The following is a 19,717-nucleotide window of genomic DNA, read 5'->3' on the forward strand; positions in this document are numbered from 1 at the left end:
GTTTGGGTAGAGCGGCGCAGCGATGCTTACTGGCATTTTGCAAAGTGTTTCGCATCCTCACGCGAACCCGCGAAGGCGATATTAGCGCGCGAACAAAAAACAAAAGTCGACGTCCTCACTCATTGGAATGAGATCTGTCAGAAACCGAGCTGCTGGGACTAGACATGCAGTTGTTTGCTTTCATGCGCTGGTCAGCACGTGTGTGAGAAAGCAGACGATGCAGCAGTAGGTGCGTCACAACTTTTGTGGGCCCACGTGACCAAGCGAAGCAGTTGATCTTCCCCCTCTGTGACGTCACTGTACAACTCGGCGTTCCGAAACCGAAACCGAAAATCGTTCACCTAAAAATGCTATAATAAATTATTCACTGTGAATATATGAATCTTTGAGTGTGAATCATGCTTCCTGGAGCCATAAGAAACGTTTGAAACTAAGAACGCGCGAACCACAAATTTGGTGTCTCCACCCCTTTAAGCTAATCTGGAGCCTTTCACTACGGTGTCCTTCACAGCCCATGTGTCGCTTCTTGAAGTTGAAAACTCCACAATTCACAGAATACGTTGAACTGTTCGTCTCTTAACGGGGCCAGAGTTCATGTGTTGCGTGAGAACATGCACTTAAATATAACAATGAAGAAATAAGTGTGAGGCTATGAAAAAGGAAAGGCGCGATATAACAGTCTTGTGGGGGACACGTGGACCTCGCTTTGGATAAACGAGATGAAGGCGGAAGCCTATGCAAGACACCCTGAACAAACACGTGCGGCGTGCAACCAAGCGTTCCACATACGATCAAGGCGGCAAGGTTTCGTGCTTAGACGCTGCTATAGATGGCGCCACTGCGCCAAGTCGACGGCGCGTGATTGCACGCGAGAAAACGGTCCGTGCAATCTAGGGAACGATCGCGAATAACGCACGCGCTCGAACTGCAACACCGCCCAAATGCGGCAACCATCGTTTCGTACGCGCGGCACTCTATACGAACCACAGCTTCCCGGACACTTCCCGGCGAAGCGGCGGCAGAGAGAAAATGGCCAACGACTTTCTCGTATGCTTACGAGCTCGGTCAGCCCAAAGCTATACGAGTATACAGAGCTGGCCGGCTAACCCAGAGCGAATTAGTTTTCTTTCTTCTTCTTCTTCTGCAGCATCACTGTTTCCTCTTTCTTTCCTTCTTCGTTTCATCGTCGCCTTCGTTTGCTTGTTCTGGAGTTGCGCGAGAAGCTAAATGGCTTTGCGGCGAAGCAAGCAAAGTGACCAGGAAGAGACAAAGGAAGCGATATATAGAGACGGCCGCGGCTCACGCGTTCCCCAGGCGCATTTCCCCGTTCAGTGGCCGCGCTCCACTTCAGGAGGCAAGCGTCGGGAGCGAACAATGCCAGTCCCCTTTCCAAAGGCAGCACAGTTTATAACAGGCTCCGAGAAGAGCCAAGCCTTGTACAAAGACTTACAGGGAGTATGGAAGGAACCATGAAAGCCAAGGAGGAATAGACGAGCAAGATTCTGTGCCTGCGATAACGTTTAGCGAAACAGGGCCGGTTACGAGAGGCCGCTACTAGACAGGATGCACACTGCCCCGTCTCTGTACGCTGCACCTGTGCCCAGAGGAAGTCTGGAGTTATCGAATGCTTTGCGCTAGGCACACGAGGTGGACGCGAAGGAAGACGGTACGAGAATTCGGTGAAATGTTTCGTTGTGCTTGTGCGGTACTCCTATGTGTCCTCTTTCATTATCCATCGCAAGAGTCGATGCTCCTATACCCAGATACCGAACACCAGCGCTGAATGGTTGCCACACTTGAATTTCAGCCACATAGTACAATGAACGGCTGAAAGTGCGTAACGAGTGTCCAAGCCCCTCACTGTAGCTGTGGTCATCTTGACAGAAACCATTTGGTAATTGACGACGCAAACTAATTGGCAGGCGGAGGCCAGAAAATATTCAATTGTGCCCTTCTTCCTGTAGATGTAGGTACGCCACGCGGTATTCAGATATCGACAGCGCCAACCTCTTTAACATGATCATGTGTGAGGTCGAAGATAAGCTCAAAGTATCCATCAACCGACAGCAGAAACCAGTAGGTGACGCCTTCAGCACTCAACACTCGCCTTATCAGAGAATAGTTAGTAGGCAGGACGAACGACGAATTGTCAAACTGCCTTCCGTTGGCTTGGCTGTGACTGTCTCGTAGTGTATTCTTTGTGTTGTCTGTTCCTAAGTTAGCGCACCAGTAAGTCATTATTGGCTTGACGTCCATAGAAGGAAAGCAAACTCATAGACAGACGTATAGCCAATGTCTAGTATTAACAGCGCCACGGGATCATCGCTCAAGGCCGGAAGGAGTGTTATTGAGAGGCAAAAAGCCGTAAAACTAATCCCTGTAAAGTACGACGTAGTAAAGTATGACGGCCACAACGGCACATCTCTAACTGAGGCTGCCGTAACCCACAACTCGTTTTAGAGAAGCTGTGCAGCTAAAGCAAGCGACGAAAGAAAAAAACGCCTGTCCACAGCCGCGGCATCCGAACAAGGCAGCCTGAGAGGGAACACGTTACGCAATACCCAAGTAACAACTGCTCCACCTCGCATCTTCACCGGCCTTCACCGCAGACCTTATCTCGACATAGTTCTTGTAGTTAAAAGATAAGGCGGACAGTGAAACCGTAGATAGCTCTACACAGATATAGTCAGTCACGATTCCAGCAACCAAGCCAAAGAAGAAACTGATTTGGCAATACTGCTACATATATGTATAACGTAGTCTCGTCCCCGCGCTCCACACACACACAAACACACTTTCTTTGCAGCAGGTAACTTCGCATTCGGCACACGGGTGGAGGACACGGCCATTTTCCTCTGGCACCGGAACGGAAGAAGAATAAAAAAAATAATGGAAGCCCGATTTCTTTTCTTATCGGCCACCGCAACGGGACGAGGGCAGTCAGGAAGCGGCCGCTAATGGTGGCACCGGAAGTGTTCCACAACAACGGTGCGGCGTCAGTGGCGGCAGTTTCCCTCCGCGCAACCGTTTACTTCCGGACCGCGTGCATGGCGAGGAACTGGCGGAAGAAAAAGAATGAAATAAACAGCGAAGAAGAGGGGAGGGGGAAGCGGTAGCCGCACACTTACACAACAGGGCCGATAAGCCCGCCGGCCATTCAGCCAACCAGCCAGCCGGACACTGCAGGCGCAGCTCATCGAAGCGGCGGTTCTTCCATGCCCGGTGCACGAACGGAGCTCGCGCTACTCTCCACTCGTGTATCCTCCTCTTCCATATCTCTCTGGAAAGCGCTCTTGGAGGGCGCCGATCCATAATTCAGAGGAACGAAAGAGGGTAAGCCCCCCGCAGCGCCGAGCCGCTAGGTCCGGACGAGGAAGCACACACACACACGACCGACACGCTGGCCAATAACGCTCCCCCCACTGTCTGACTCAAGAGCGTTGTTACACGGGATCACGCAATCCGCTTACGAACGAAGATCGCGGACAGCGGTTACGCAATGTGTTCCGGTTCCGGCGGCGATTCTTCCTTCCGCACTTCCGCCGGCGTGAGCGGTGAATGCATGGACAGAGGAAAGTGGAGAGAAGGAAAATGGAAGGGATTTGAGAAAGAGTTTGTAGACGGAGTGGCCCACTTTCATGGCATTGTCTCAGCCGTTCTCACAGTATCCTCCGGTGCTTACAACAAATCTCCTCTCTTTATGTTCGATTTGATGGAGCTCGGCTTGAATGACGTCAATTTTCGACGATATTCCACTATAGTGGAGCAGGTGCGGTACGACTCCGACAGACTGCGGGACTGCTCTTGCCATTCGCGTGACTTTCCTTGATCGAGTAAGGCACATCCCTTTACTTTCGTTTTATTGCGAAAGCAATACTAGTTGCACTTTCAGCCCGTCGCGTAGCGAGGCCGGTAGCTACCAATGACCTTAGCATATTGGATTGGATTGGATTGTATAACCGATGCATCACCACAAGTCTAACCACAAGTACCACCACCAGCTACACTACCAGCTGAACCATGGCGTAGCTACGGATATTGCTTTCGCAATTACCGGGGCTTAACCAAGCTAAACCACAGCCATTTTTTTTGTTCTCTATTCATTCGTTAGTATTTGCCGGGAGAGAACGCGTTGGGTAAACCGGAAATTCGACTTGCGTCTGGCGCAGGCTGCGAGTCAGCCACTGCGCTGAAGTCTTGCCGATGGTGCCAAATATTGAATCGCGTAGTTCGCTGCTCTGACGTTGCTTGGAAATAGAACTAATCGAATTCTGATGTCAACAACATCTGAGCTTGCTTGTAGACTTATTGTTATTAGCTCGAAAGCAATTACGTTGTCGCACAAAAAAATTCCGGCTTCTCCGTCATGAAATTCCTAGGCTGGTTGAGAGGTAACGTGACCTTGTGACGTCATGATGACCTTCCCACCGCGGCAGTTAAATAATGATTGGTCGAAAGAGGTCACGTGACCCTGCGACGGCATCAGATCATAGCCACCGAGGCGCGTGGCAACCAGCCCACCGTCTTGTGAGCTACCTGTCCCCCGTGGCAATGAAATTAATTTAAATAAATTCAATGCAATTGCCACCTGCCCACCGTGGCTGCAGGCATGAGCCATACGGGAGCTCGGGAAGAGCAGCTTGGTTTGCACAAGCCCCGCCGATGGGTGTGTTTGAAACAGTTACTTGCCGGGGTGATGGCGCATCGCTTAATCGTTGCACCACAGCGCCAGCAGTGGTATGAAGAGCAAGACTTTGATTTGAGCTAGTTGGCTGTATACCATGACATGGCTTACGCAAAAAGTGTACTGGCGCTAAAAGACTGAGACAACACACACAAGACAGGACTGGCGCCAACTTCCAACTAAGTTTATTCATGGGGGGAAAAAAAAAACACTTAATAACCACACGAGCGGGCAAAAAGATAAAACCAAAACAGAGACAGGGTGATTGAACAAAGACACACGTGCCAAAAAGGACAAAAGCAAAGGTTATAACGCTGACAGAGACCCACTAAGAAAGCTACTCTCTTCATCTGACAGCGACACAGATGGCTAGCTTATGCAGATATGGCCCCTCTGCTTGATGTAATATGCTTCTATTATTTCACGCTCTAATCTGTCTTTAGACCTTGCAACTAATTTAGTGCTTTCAAAACCGGGACGGCATTTGCAGCTTTTGCAGTGAGTGGCCATGTGGCTGCAGCTATTTTTTTTTTTTGCTTTTGTCCTTTTGGCACGTGTCTTTGTTGAATCACTCTGTATCTGTTTTGGTTGTATCTTTTTGCCTGCTCGTGTGGTTATTAAGTGGTTTTTTCCAGGAATAAACTTAGTTGGAAGTTGGCGCCAGTCCTGTCTCGTGTGTGTTGCCTCTGTATTTTAGCGCCGCTTTTTGCGTAAACCATGTCATGGTACGAAGACTCCCCGCAATCTGTGAATGCGATTAAGAGGGCCGTGAAATCATCAACAACACGTGACCATCGGTGGCATCGCACTGTTTGAGAATCGGACTACCCCCAAAATTTGGAAGTTGTCCTACCCCACAAAAATTCTGGAAGTAGGCCCACCCCCAGAAAATGGATTGGGTTTGATTAGTGGGTGGATCAAGATGGAACCTGCAAAACGAAATCCTTCAGTAAATTCTTTTAACAGCTATTCAATAAATCCTCCTTCTTCCCACTATCTCTGCATCCGCCTGATTAATCAAACCCTTGAGCAATCCTTCAGCAGTTTACTTCTGGAAAAAGTTTCCACTAAGTTGATCCATGTCTTCCCTCCATCTTCACACATTTCTTCAATGGAAGCTTGAACAAATTATTTTTATCCGCCTCCCTTCGGAACTCTTGATAATCCGTCAGTAAATCTTCTTCCTCTCATTCCACCCACGTCTCGTATCACCTTAGGGCTATTCCAGGCTGTCCTCCTGGTTCATACACTAACCTTCAGCATTGTCCGTACGCACCAGCGGTTGCCGTACTACCGCCAACCCTCCCGTCCTACTTCTCTAGTCTAGTTAAAGGGACACTGCGAATAAACTGAAGTCGGCGTGTATGGTTTGATTACCGCGTTCGAATGACACACTACTACTCTCACTGAAAACGGAGTTCTTATAAGCTGCAAAAGGGCAAGCATTCAAATAGAGGTATCGCCGCCAGCGGCCGTTTTCACAAACTACGATGACGTCAGCACAGTTCTTTGAATGCGTATTCCCGAGCAATACGCCATACTGCCATTCGCCTTCTTCCTAAGTAATGGAGTCTCTTTCGGTATTGACATCACGAGTTTGAATTCAGTGGCGAAATAAAATGTTCCGGTTTAAAATCCAAGTTTCTCAGCAGTAAATGCATATTTCGATGCCGACCACACATCAGCATAGCCTTCAAAGAGGCAAACAGTTCACTCTGTCTAGGAGCAAAAAAAAAAAAAAAAATGCACGGAGCTGTACCCATTTCTTCTTTACATGGGTACAGACGCAAAATTTCGAACGCAAACAAATGATATAACTTGTTTCATGCGCGTAAAGAGATGCTTTCTAGCAAGTTTCATTTGCAGGCGTTAAGTAGAACATAGTTTAATATGTTGTTGGATGTTGTCCGGTGAGCCGCTCGGCATTTCTGATCGCGTAGAGTGACCCCAAGATGTACTTGCTCCAATTATTATGGCAAGTACACCTTTCTTCTTTCACTCCCTCCTTTATCCCTTCACATACGGCGCGGTTCGGGTGACCAGCGAGATATGTGAGACAGTTACTGTGCCATTTCCTTTCCTCGGAACCAAAACCCAGAGTTCCTGAATAAAGTAAAGTACTTTTTCTCTATCTGTCTCTTGCAGAACGGTGTTCTCAGTAAAGAAAACTTGCTACGCTGCGCGGCAAAAAACGCCAGATTCTACGACCAAATCGGGTCGTACCGCACGCGGTCTGAGTCGAATAACGCCGCTTGTTATACGGAGAGATGGACGGAACACACAGCGCGCGGACTGGACGAGAGCGGCCGCTTTTCCGCCCGCGCGAAGCGCCTGTTTCGCGCAGGCCGCACCTCGGAGATAGCGCATTCGGCGGGCTACCTACCGCTGACGGAGCTCGACAAGTACGCCCAAGACGAATGGAAAAGTGGGTTAATCGCGCCGACTGCGACCGCGGCGCACGTGCCGTCGTCGGGAGTGAACGACCCGCTCTGGTGCGTGCATGGGGAATGGGCGATCGAGCTGCGCGTTGTTCTGTTCTTTCTCCGCTCTGCCGAGATCGCTGCGTAGTGAAGACCACCACGAAGACCACGTATGGCAGTCCACGAGAGGACACTTATACAGGGTCATGGCAGTATAGGATGCCGTGCAAGGCGGAATTATCCCCCTTTCTTTAATTTCGCCCACTACATTACTTCATTGTTTTGTTTGTTCGGTTGTTTTCTTTCTTTCTTTCTTTCTTTCTTTCTTTCTTTCTTCCTTTCTTTCTTTCTTTCTTTCTTTCTTTCTTTCTTTCTTTCTTTCTTTCTTTCTTTCTTTCTTTTCCTTTCTTTCTTTCTTTCTTTCCTTCTTTCTTTCCTTCTTTCTTTCCTTCTTTCTTTCTTCCTTTCTTTCTTCCTTTCTTTCATTTCTGCATTCTTTCTTTCTTTCTTTTTCCTTCCTTCTTTCCTTCCTTATTTATTTCATTATTTCTTTCATTTCTGCATTCTTTTTTTCTTTCTTTCTTTCTTTCTTTCTTTCTTTCTTTCTTTCTTTCTTTCTTTCTTTCTTTCTTTCTTTCTTTCTTTCTTTCTTTCTTCCTTCCTTCCTTCCTTTCTTTCTTTCTTTCTTTCTTTCTTTCTCTTTCTTTCTTTCCTTCCTTCTTTCTTTCTTTCATTTCTGCCTTTCTTGCTTTTTTCCTATCACTCTGCCTTGTTTTATGTCCCTAATTTTTGTGGTTCTGATCTTTTTCTGCATTTCCGTTTCTTCGATTTTCTTTTTTTCTCTCTTTCACTTGCTGCTTAGTTTGTTTTTTTTTGTTTTCCTTCCCTTCATTGACTTCCTTCTTTGTCTGTCTGTCTCTTACTCTTTTTCTTTCTTTTCTGGGACCATTAGTACAGCAAATACCTCTCCCCTTGAGACCGAAAGGTCCTGAAAGATGAGAACGAGGTGTTTCCCCTCAACATCCAGAGCTTTTGAGCGTTTCCACAATTCAGCCACTACACGGTAGGAAAAAAAAAATGGAGGAGAGACTTAACTTACGCCTTAAAGATATGCCGCCATAACTTAATGGTTTAATGCCCACATATGTAGAATGACCATTCATTACGGAACATTCATACAAATCCCTGGGAGTCCTCATACTCCACAAACAAGAAGGAAGTCACCACAACCGTGTTGTCCGGTCTGTCGACGAGGTTGTGCACAAAGTGTATGCTAACACACATGCTCGCCACACATTAGCGCCCTATCGCTACAAGAACAGCAATTAATTAAATCCAGGGGACACACCTCTTAGCCGCGCGACACCCCACTCAGTACGTGCAGCCGATTCGCCGTTCCCGAAAAGCACCGCCCGGAGGCATCTGTAGGGCCTGTAGCTGGCTCACGCTTATTCTCGAAGGGCTCTGCCGAAGGAACGAGAAACGGCGCGTTTGTATATAGCGGGCCTGGGGACAGGGAAAATAGTCCCTCTCGCATGCCTAATAAGGAAGCTTGGTGCGTCGCGACGCCGTAGCGATGCAGCGGCGCGATAGCCGGAAAGCAGGTCTATAGAAAAGAAACGAAAAAAAAAAAACGACACAAGCGCGGGAAAAGAATTCGAGAAAAGAGAAACCAATAAAACAAGTAAATGGCGAAAGAGCGCGGAAGTGCTGAAGCCCGACGAAGGGGACGACTGTACGACGACAGCATCGGAGGACTTCTTTTTTTCTTTCCATCTTCGTATAATTTCTGTCCCTAGGCTTTCCTGCTCGGCTGTTTCTTTCCTCGAGTTCCGGGCCGCTAGCCGAGGCGCTGAACTCGGCTCGCTGCATGCACACCCCACCGCCTCCACTCGTAAGACTTTGGTTCCCTTTCCACTCCTGCGCCTTCACTTGCATCCACTGCACGGTTTCCGCCTACGCCCCGTGCCCAGTGATGCTGGGAAGCCGCGCAGATTTGTTTGTTGTTTCCGCCTGCAACCGGCCTGCATACGCATTGTACCGTACTTCCCCTTACCCCTTCCTTCCTCTAAATACTGCTCGCGGAACCACGCGTTGACCGGCAGCGGCGAAGAAACCGCAGTCCCATATACGCGTGGTGGTGTGCAGGCTGGAAATAGATTTGTGTTTGCGCCTTTGTTTAGAGAAGGGGAGTAACTCGTCCCGCGGTTTATGACAGGAAGGATTAGACTACTACGTTTCTTTGCGTCTGAGGTTGAGGAAGGGAAGGAGGGGCTCGGTCGCCGGCGCCTGTGTGAACCGGGGAGCACCTTTGGTGACTGACGAGCAGTGGGCGAAGTTGCTGGAAAAACAAATTCGGCGGAGGCGTTTTCGGTCTTCCCAGAGGTGGATCGCTGAAAGCTGCGGAGCAGCTCCGGATGCTGCCTTCGAGAAGATGCTGCAGAGGGCGAGCTGGAACGGGTTCTTCATTCTGCAGCGCACACCTGGTACTCTGCGGATGCGGGCAAATGCAGACAGAGCTCGTTTCGGTTGTCTCTTCTTCCAACCTCGCTGTGCGTACACGTGGCAGAGAAGAGGAAGGGTGAGGGGGACGACAGGCGCAGGGCTTGCGACGCGCACGCAACGGGCAACCTGTCGTCAGCGTCAAGCTACGCAATCCACCCGACGTGAATGTGGGCACGTTGACAGGCTCCACCGCACTCCCCATGTGTCACACGGCTTTATCCGCTGAGGAAAAGAAATACATTTCAATGATGTGTTTGTAAGTCCGCTTGGATCGGAAACGCGGCCACCCGACCGTCGCTGGCCGCACAGGGAAGCTCCGTTTCTGACCCTAGCATAGCGCAGGCGGTACGCGACGAGCTCCGCGGACGTTTAGAACATCCTCCTCTTCGCGCGCTAGGCCTTCCGTGGTAGCCTTCAGGGTCTTCTGCCCTTACTCCGTTTCATACATACCAAACCACGCTGCCAAAGCTAGCGCGCCTGTTCGCGCAGGCTGAGTCCGCACGCAAATAGTAGTTCGCCATACAACCAAAGCGAACACAAGCATATTTCGTTGCGACAAATCTTGTGTCGTGACTGGCACCTCCTGGACTTCGTTTTACCTCCTGCCAGATTTTCGTCCTGCGACTCGTCGAGACTTCGAGAAGCAAGGAGTACACGTGGCAGTATGATACGCGGCTGATAGGGTGAGTCGCCGCTACTGAATCCGCGCCCAAAAAGTAGTTCACACTCCGTAAAAATTATGGTTAGAGAGCCCGAACACTAAGCACCTCACAGCTTCGACCAGGATTTTCAATGCTACAACATCGTTTTATACCGCTCTTTGTATTCGTCCAAACAATGACCGGAGTTTTGAGAAGAACGAAGGATATGTGGCGGAGTAATACGATTTCGCGGACGCACTACTTCAGCAACCTCCGCAGCGTTTCCTGCTATGTATGAAACGGAGTACAGTTTTCTGCTGTTATTATTCTCAGAAATTCATATTGAAAAATGTGTCATTTTCGTAAAGGAAGCGGCACTTGCTACTATTACTAACAGCTAAGCAGGAACTTAGAAATAGGCAAATGAGTCATATTCGTATAACGTTGACTTGAAGAAGTTTAACACTTGACTTTAATAAGCATTAATTTAGGAATTTCTAGCCACGTTGTTTGCTAGAAGACATGGTATTTCGATGTTGCCTCGTGCACTAAGATTTTTTTTTTGTAATTACATGATAGCAATCGAATTCCGAATCTCTGAACGTACGTGAATGAATGATGAAATGCGGGAGAGCCCCTGAGAAACATTCTGCAGCTTTGTGCGCGTATATGCAGCGGATACAAGCTGAAGCAATTATTCTCAATGGAGCAATTATATTGGCTTTACTTGCCAAAGCAGCGCTGTGGGCAATTATCCTTAACTCGTTAATGAAGGAACAGTGCTTCGAGATCGTGGTAGATAAGTAGCCAGGAATACTAAAAGGGTTCTCGTTTTCAGAAGTGTACCATTACTATCCTGGCATTTAGTTTAAAATTTGGGTCTAGTTTGATCACAAAACGTGCGTACTTACAGACAATCACGCAGCGGGCATATAAGGAGCTACAGACACACATTGTGTAGTTAGCTGCTGGCCAAAAAAATACTGAAAAACAATAAGCACCAGCCTCCACCGCTTTTGCACAGCAGGCTACAAACTACAAAATAACAGTGAGGCGGAGGAGAAATAATAATAATGAGAATAATAATAAATTTATGTTTGCCTCAAAAGTACATGGACAGAGGAGCTGCAGAAAAAGCTGTCAAAGACAGCTTGACGAGGCCGCAGCCCCTATTTTACAAAGCAGCAGTAGCAGACAAGCCATGACTCAATCGGCTTGTAAACTTATACAAATGACAAAAGAAAAAATAAATCCCTGTCATTCTCTGATATTTATCTTGAACGAATGACTCGCAGATGTTGGTTTGGTTTTATGGGGGTTTAAACATCCCGAAGCGACTCAGGCTAAGAGGGAAGCCTAGCGAAGGGCTCCGGAAATTTCGACCACTTGGAGTTCTTTAACGTGCACTGACATCGCACAGTACACGGACCTCTAAAACGTCGCCTCCATCGAAATTCGACCTCCGCGGCCGGGATCGAACCCGCGTCTTTCAGGTCAGCAGCCGAGCACCGTAACCAGTGAGCCACCGCAGCGGCTCTGATGTTGTTTGTACGACTTCTGTGCGTATGCCCCCCTCTTTGCATTGAGCCTTCACGACACTGCAGGAATTGCAGCCTAAATGAATAAATAAGACATTATAGTCTTCTGCAAGCACGTCACGACACACCACATATGTCTACCTCCGCGCACACAGAGGTAGACATGTCTTGTCGATGCTATATACGGTAATGTACACAACCGATATCGAGGCCTGAGGCTCGCGCGGTATGCAGGGGAGGGTCTCCCCGATGCGCTGGCTCTCGACCGCGAGGGGCCTCAACCAGGAAGGAAGTACGGCTCCGGCGTCGTCTCCGGTAGCGCGACGACGACGAAGATTGTGACGGGCCCGCGGCGTTTCCGCGCCCGTCAAGCGACACACCCGTTAATAGACCGGCGCCTGCCTGCCTTCCTCACCGGAGAGGGAGGGAAGGTATCTCTCCGCGTCTCCTACGCCTGCCGTCGCGAGATTGTATCCCTGTCCTGCTCTCCTACATTACGTGGAAGTCCGGGCTAACGGGGCAGCCGTCGAAGTGTCCAAGCTGGACGCGAAAATTGGTCGTGGAAAAAACTGTAGTTTCGCTCAAAGGCGGCGCGCCCTCGAACTTGTTCTCGACGTCGTGTTATATAACTGGAGGAGACGCACTATATCAGCGTCGAATTAAACGCGAACAGCGAAGTGGGGAGATCGTAGTTGAGGAAGGCTGAATACTAGCTCGGCTGATTTTCGATTCGGAGGTGCGGAGACCATTTCTTAGAAGTGTTTTGCGGACCCCACCTTATTCCCTCTCCAGCATTAAATAACTTTTTTTTTTGTTTTCGCGTTCGTCCTGTTTGCGCATCATTTGGCGCTGATAGGCCCTTTGTTTTTGCTTATTTGTAGGGTTTTTTTTTTTTTGGAGAGCTTCGAGGTCCCCACGTGACCTGCAACGAGCGGGAAACTTTTGAAAGCGTTCAAGCTATACCGGCCTCGAGAGGTCCCAGGATGAAAACATTGCAAGGATTCGAAGTAAGCAAAAAAATAGAAAAAATAACTTAGCGACAACTATTGACAGCTATAAACACGTACCCACTGCTGAAGTGACCATGTACGGCTTGCACGACACAGACGAACACGTTCAATCGTGCCAATCGCATCTGGATGATGGCAACTTAAATGACGTGAAGCGCCGGTGTGCAGGAAACGCGAAGCACGGTTCCGCGCTGTCAGCACAGTTTCTCGTGACGTGCAAAGTGAGGTGTCACGACGCAAGCACGCGCAGCTTACGCAAACCCCGTGTCATCGACGTCGTGATCCACGCCGTGAGAGCGCAACTCCCGTATCGCAGCCACAGCTTATATTTAGGTCATCCGCGTGCGTAGCGCATGAACAGTAGCGGCGGCAAACAAACACGACACCGCAGTGTGCGCTGACACAGTTGGCAATACCAACTCGCACTCTGGATGGTGGCAGCTCGGCGTCATCCCTTCACACTGGGTCAAGCAGCTCACTCAGGCTCCGTAATAGCCGTGCTTACCACCTGATCACATCATCGTCATCCCACGAGTGTAAACTACAGGCCAAATGTCCCACCAATCAGATCTGCCCACCTGACTTCCTGCCCTTGCGAAAATTGCCTGTAGACAGTATATAGACCTCTTATGGACTACTACCTTCTTTTATATATTTATTTTAGTCTGTTAATAGTCGACAGAAAGAAGCGTACTAAAAGCGAATGGCCGTAGAAAGAGATAGAGAGAAATGAATTTTAATCAGAGGGAAAGATGGAGAAGTCGGCCGGTGGTAACATGGCCCTGGCCTGCTACTCCACACAGGGGAAAGGGAATGACCGTAAATCTTTAGATTTCCTATATTCCTATATACTGTCTGTGGGATTTGTATTGTGTATACTCTAGTTTGTAGGGTTTCTGTATGGTAAATCTAGACTTTCTATAAAAAATTTTTCAAGGCCTTTGCTACTTTTACCTTCAATTGAAAATCCATTGAACTTACCACCTCAGCGGTAATGAAATCAATGTACTTACATGTTCATGTTAAATAACCAAGCATCATGGTCAAAGTACTGCTTTGGAGGGTGCGTAACGTCCACTGACTCCAGTGCACTGTCTTGAAGTGCCGGAGGACCCCAGGAGAGCGAAAATGGCAATCTAATGCTGCTGACACTGAGTGACCAGCTTCAGATATTAGCCGAAATAACGTGACCACGGCTGCAACGACGTTAGACATGTGCCGGACTCGTTTCTATTCATGATGTTAATGAGCTCGCTGTCCACCCATTAACTATTAGTTGTGTACCTCGCTCTAAGTCTACACTTAGCGAAGGAGAAATAGGACTGCCATGGACGCCTAGTCTCTCTTTAAATACAGAATATTTGCGGGTGAACTAAGCCATCCCCTGCGGCTTTTAATTGCTTCGCCATGTCAACTATTGTTGACATTCTTGTTGCAACAAACTATTGGTTGTTACGACCAAACGCACCTACAGTTGTGAAGCGTGCTTATTGTCGTGAAGGGCTGACCGAGGGCGAACTCGGGCCGTTCCTCGGAACCCCATCCCCACTTCCGAGCCCTTCTTTACACCCAGCCTGCTCTTTGCGAATGCAAACGCGCTTTCGGCGGCCCCGGCAAAGGGGCGTCCACCCATGCCTGCAGGTATGCACAGCACAGCGCTTGACGAGAGGAGGAGTCCGATATAAAGGGAAAATGACAAGAAAAACAGGAGCAGACAGACACAAAATAATCGCCGCCAACTGACCCCAGCAGCAGCGGCAGCGAAGCGCGAGCGGCGCGACGGCCGCTTTCCGGTCCACTTCCGTGTCCCGACCCCCAGAGTGTGTTGTGCGCGGCGGCGGCCGCGAACCAGTTGGGCGCGATCTTCTTTCCCGGCCGGCAGCGATCGTTCCGCCATCCGCGACCGCAACACTGCAGGGGCGTGTTTCGGTACCAGCGCCGTTGTGTTCGAAAATATAAATCCAAATAAAATAAACGAACTTAGCCTGGCCGGACAAAGACACTTCGAAGATAGTGCCGTATAGCTCTCATAAGGCTTTCTTTTTCTCACAAAATATATGAGCCGCCTGATGTAACCGGAAGCGCGCAATTTTCCGTATTTATAATCACATCAAACTACAGCTAGGTTGCACGCTAAGTGAGTGGGCCTAGGCTACAGACCACTGATCATATTTACACGCTACAGCCAGCCTACGCAGATGACACTAAATCTGTTGCAATGAACCAGTATGAAGAGAAAGCCGGAATGTCGCTGGGCATGCAATCAACAAATTTCACAAGCAGTGTGACAGAATTAACGAACTTCGGAGCCTCCGGTTAGCCCGCGCTCTGTCCGAAGTGTTCAGTCATCGTCTGAGCGCTGACGTGTGGCACGGGTATACCCGTGCCACACGGACAGATTTAATGCCATTAAGTGCTTACTGCCTTAAGTTTTAATGGAATTCGTGCGGTGCCACACGCACAAATTTAATGGCATTAGCCTTACTGCCATTCGCGACCGACTGAGTTCGCCACAACTCATTCGCCCGTGCAATGTGCACTCTCGTTCCCATTCCACACGCAGAAAAGCATGCAGCTTTGTCAGTTACAACTGCCTAGCCCACTATAAAATGGTTAATTCCTAACTTTCAGCCAGATGAGGCACCTAAACCGCATTTTCGATGTGAAGAGCGCCATTTTAACCAGCCTTATTGACTGGTACTCTCGACTTATGTGCTGACATGCGAGTTTATGGCTACTTTTTCGACTTGTAAAGCAGCAACAGCCGTATTTTCTGGAAAATCGTTTTTACATTACATTTGAACATCATTCCCGATATATTCTGCTCATTAGGAATATTTATATTAAGATGAAACTTTTGACTACCTTGCAAGCGTTATCGTCATCGTCACTTTTGATAATGGCATTAAAAGTGGACGTGTAGCACAAACTCCGAAAATAATGGCATTAACAAACTTAAGGCCTTAAGCATTTACTGCCATTTCTTGTGCGCGTGTGGCATGGGAGACGCCGTAGTGGAGGGCTCCGGAAATTTCGACCACCTGGGGTTCAATTTCTCCTCCAAAGAAATTCTAGCCGCCGCGGCCGGGATCGAACCCGCGTCTTTCGGGTCAGCAGCCGAGCACCATAACCACTGGGCCACCGCGGCGGCGGAGAAAAAAAATGCCACCTGCTGGAACTCTTTTGAGGAACGGAATGTGCGCCAGACATCCGGCTACACAATGCTGTCAAAGCCTTCACATCGCAGCAAGCGATGCTCTTCGAGTGCAAGGAACTGCAGCCGGACTTGTGCCGCCATTGTGGCCGGACCCTCACTGTCACTGCCGCTGGGGAACTTCCTGAATTTCTTAGTACTAAGGATGGGGTCGCGATGGAAGGGTCAAACAACACCTACTCCGGAATCCCCTCCACTCTGTTTCTCACTACACACTTTTCCTTCCCTTGGTTTTTTTTTTTTTCTGCTTCGGAACTCCTGGAAATCCTTCAAGCTGTTCGGGTAAAATAATGCAATTCAACTGAATTCAATCCGAAATTAAATTTTATCTCTGCGTAAGAGGAGCAAGCGAAATACGAGTTATTCGCTTTTAGGGTGAGGAGGAGGAGAGTCGGAGAGGTTAGCCGGGACAGTTTTCAACTCTGCACTTCGAGAAGAAGCGAGGGGATATAAAAGCCGGGGAGAAAAGGGAGATAAGAGGAAAATGAAGTCTGTATGCGAAGTCTTGGCCCATTTCGGAAGCCCGAATCCCTGCACAGTTGTAAATATTGCTATCGCTCTCCTCTGTACTTTTTGCTATCCTCTCCCTGTCTCTTTATTTCCGCCGGCCGCAGCTCGGGTACTTAGCATATTAGATAGCAATTGCCGCGGCTGGCAACATCTTAATTCCTCCTTTTCGTGTTGTTTTTTGTAATAATAAACCACGATAGAGAGTCCGCCGTTCGGCACTGTATGCAGCTCATGCGGAGATATTGAATGCGGGGCTATCAGCCATGTTGCATTCAAGGCTCAACAACCAACGTGTTCTATAAATTTTCGAACAAACTATCCAACATTGTGCACGGTATATCTTTGCACAAATTTCGCATAATTATTTGCTTACCGGTATGACCAACTTTGAGCAAGTTTTGTCATCAAAAGGATCATTTTCGTCATTGTCCAGAGGGTGCTCGCGAATATTATCCAAACTCAACTGATATCAATTATGAACGAACGCTTCAACCGACGGTGCCAATACGTTTTGAGTTCACTTTACCTTTGCTTTTATTCGAGTTAAACGCTCCATTTGTCTTTGCCATCGGCATCCTCCTGTCAAGTGAAAACGCTATGTTTAGAGCCACGCGTTAAAGGCGCATTATTTCCACGCACACCACTTCCATAAGTATACACCTAACAAGTCGAACCGCATATGTTCTCGGATCCCGCTTTTTTTTTTTTTTTTTTTTTAACGGGATGCAGCTTGCCGCGTTCAGTCACACAAGTGATCGCTCGCCCTCCGGAGACGAAGAAATACCCAAGTACGCACGAGTGCCCTTCCAAGGTCGGGCAAATCGGCGTCCTGGCCCTGACACTGCCAACAAACGCTCGAGGCTCGTCAGTCAACAGCAAACATTTGGTAGGCGGTGAAGTTTTCTGAGAACCGATGTAAGCGTCCGCAATACATTCCGTACGCGTAGCCTGCAGCGATAACTGTCAACGCTCCATTCATACAGAGAAGGCTTGCATCTTGCACATAGTCCTCGATTGCACCTCCGCTTGGGGTACATTGGTAAAGAACAGACTGCGCACCGTTTGGAAGAGATAAGCTTTCCAGAACACGTGTCGCTTTTTTCTTCTTTTTTATGACAACCACGTTACTGTTCCAAGAGCTGTCGCATCGTGGCGCGACTGATTCGTATCTCCGCCAAGTCATACATCCATAAACACCAATGGACGCAGACAGTCGAGTATCACCCGGCTAAAGAACTTCACACACGCAACACTCACGCATAAATGCCGAAACACGTGCAGTGATTAACGCAAGCGGAAGCCAAGCAAGGAAGCCGCTCGGGGCACTTACCTCAGGGTCCTCGTCTGGACAGGTCCGCACAGTTGCAGCCTCATTGACGTTCTCCAGGGACATGGTCCAGAAAGACATGGTGGCAGTGAGATACGGACCGTGGAAATCCTCCGGAGGCGATTAACAGGGGCGGGAGGGTGGGGGGCAGCAGAAAGCACACCCAGCACACGACGATCCCAAAAGCGTGGAACCAGTCGCTCGCCCCACAATCGCAAGATAAGAAGCACCGTCGGGATGCACGCGATGACGGCGTATGTAGAAGTGGCGTCCACAAGACCAAAAGATCACACAGTGCGCAAGAGCCACTGCAGAGGGGTCGAAGTCTTCAATCACAGAACCACCACTGGCGGCAGCATGGCGTTGCTTGGCAGGTGCTGCTGTTGTCCGGGCAGTTGTTCGCGGGTGCTGCGGCGACGCGTTGCGATGGCTTCTAGCGTCCTGGAAGAGTCTCGCCTCAGCAGCCGGGCGGCCCGACTTTTCGGTCCGGGTCAGTCGGGCGAGGAGGACGCTCACGCACTCCCCCTCCGCGGAGCGCCGCTTCACCGCTTCACTGCTGCTGCTCCGTGGAGAGGGGGACATTATAAAACCGTGGAGAGGAGCTAACGGGACGCGCCATGCAAACAAGCAAAAACAAAACGAGGGCGCGAAGGGGGGTGCAGTGTGTGTACTGGGGTAGGGGGGCCACGGAAGAGAAGGGGGGGGGGGGGGCTACTCAGCAACCTGCCGCAGGGCCCTCACCGTTCTCAGCGTCTGGCTGCTGCTGCTTGCTGCCGTTGCAGACGCGGCGGCGCCGGCGGCCGCTACAGGTGAATCCAGCAGGTTCTTGAGGCTGGCTGACTCTTCCAACCATGGCCTCCGAGATCCGACGTGGACACGTTGCAGACCATGTCGGAGGCTGTTGCTCTTCTCATAGGGAAGGCGGCTCTCCTCTGCTGTGCTCTTTCGCTGTCTCCGAAATTCGCGTAGCCGGCACGGTCGGGAAGGTGCTCTTTACAGCGTTTGCTCTTGGCAGTAGCCTCAAACGTGTGACGACGGGCATGTAGGCTCTACCCTCGGAGGCCATTGATTTGCACTCTGCTTTCGTTCATAAGTCTGCTGTCCGTGCGTTCCGACGGAGCGCGGACGCATTGTCCCACACGATTCGATGGAAGTCCTGCGATCTTGTGCCCGAACTGCGATCTTGTGCCCGAGAAAACCTTACACTGTAATAGGAAACGATAGAAAGCACAGAGAGAGATGCAAAACTTCTCGTGCCTGCCTCACCGCTCTCTTTATTTTATTATTGCGAAAGTAGTGTGCCACCAAAATTAGTCTTATTACGCTGATTTCTCCTTCTGCTCAGTTCCGTTTGCCGCTTGCTTCCATCCAGAAGGTTTCAGGGATATGGACTTTCCCATCCTGAAGTGAACTGAAGTGAAGTGAAAATACATCGCTTTGCTTTCGATTGTCTTCTATACCACGATATAAAGGACACTAATGGCTAGGGAAAACTAAACAACGCAAAGGAAAAATCACAGAGTGGTTCAAAAATTGGCAGATGACAATTAATTTGGATGAAACTGTTTCTATGCCGATTACAAGGAAAACTTCTAAATCGATTATGCGTACTCGGTGAATAATGTGAATATTCAAGGTTCGACTGAATATCGGCACTTGGGCGTATTGATCCCTTCTTACATAAATTGGACTGTACATGTTCAAAGCCTCACCAGTGAAGCAATGGCCAAGTTCTTCCTTAAAAGGGCCCTGCGACATAAAAGATACGAAACTTCTAGCTTATGTCGCGCTTATAGGACCAGTCTTGGAATGCGCGAACATAGCCCAGTTTCCTTACACCAAAGATAACGCTAGAACACTCGAAATGG

General features: G+C 49.1%; 1 protein-coding gene across 1 annotated transcript in view; it reads right to left on the minus strand.

Annotated features, from left to right (window-relative positions):
• LOC149365329 (tetratricopeptide repeat protein 39B-like) overlaps window positions 1-18,199 on the minus strand; it is a 107,742-nt gene extending 89,543 nt beyond the window's left edge. Inside the window, exon 1 of the mRNA XM_089541950.1 lies at window positions 17,853-18,199. Within this exon, the coding sequence (XP_089398076.1) occupies window positions 17,853-17,930 (78 nt within the window). The 5' untranslated portion in view covers window positions 17,931-18,199. The remainder of the gene's footprint in view (window positions 1-17,852) is intronic.
• Window positions 18,200-19,717: the final 1,518 nt, after the last annotated feature.

This window comes from Amblyomma mixtum, chromosome 1 (genome assembly GCF_055824585.1).
Source record: "Amblyomma mixtum isolate Tamu chromosome 1, ASM5582458v1, whole genome shotgun sequence".
NCBI lineage: Eukaryota > Metazoa > Arthropoda > Arachnida > Ixodida > Ixodidae > Amblyomma > Amblyomma mixtum.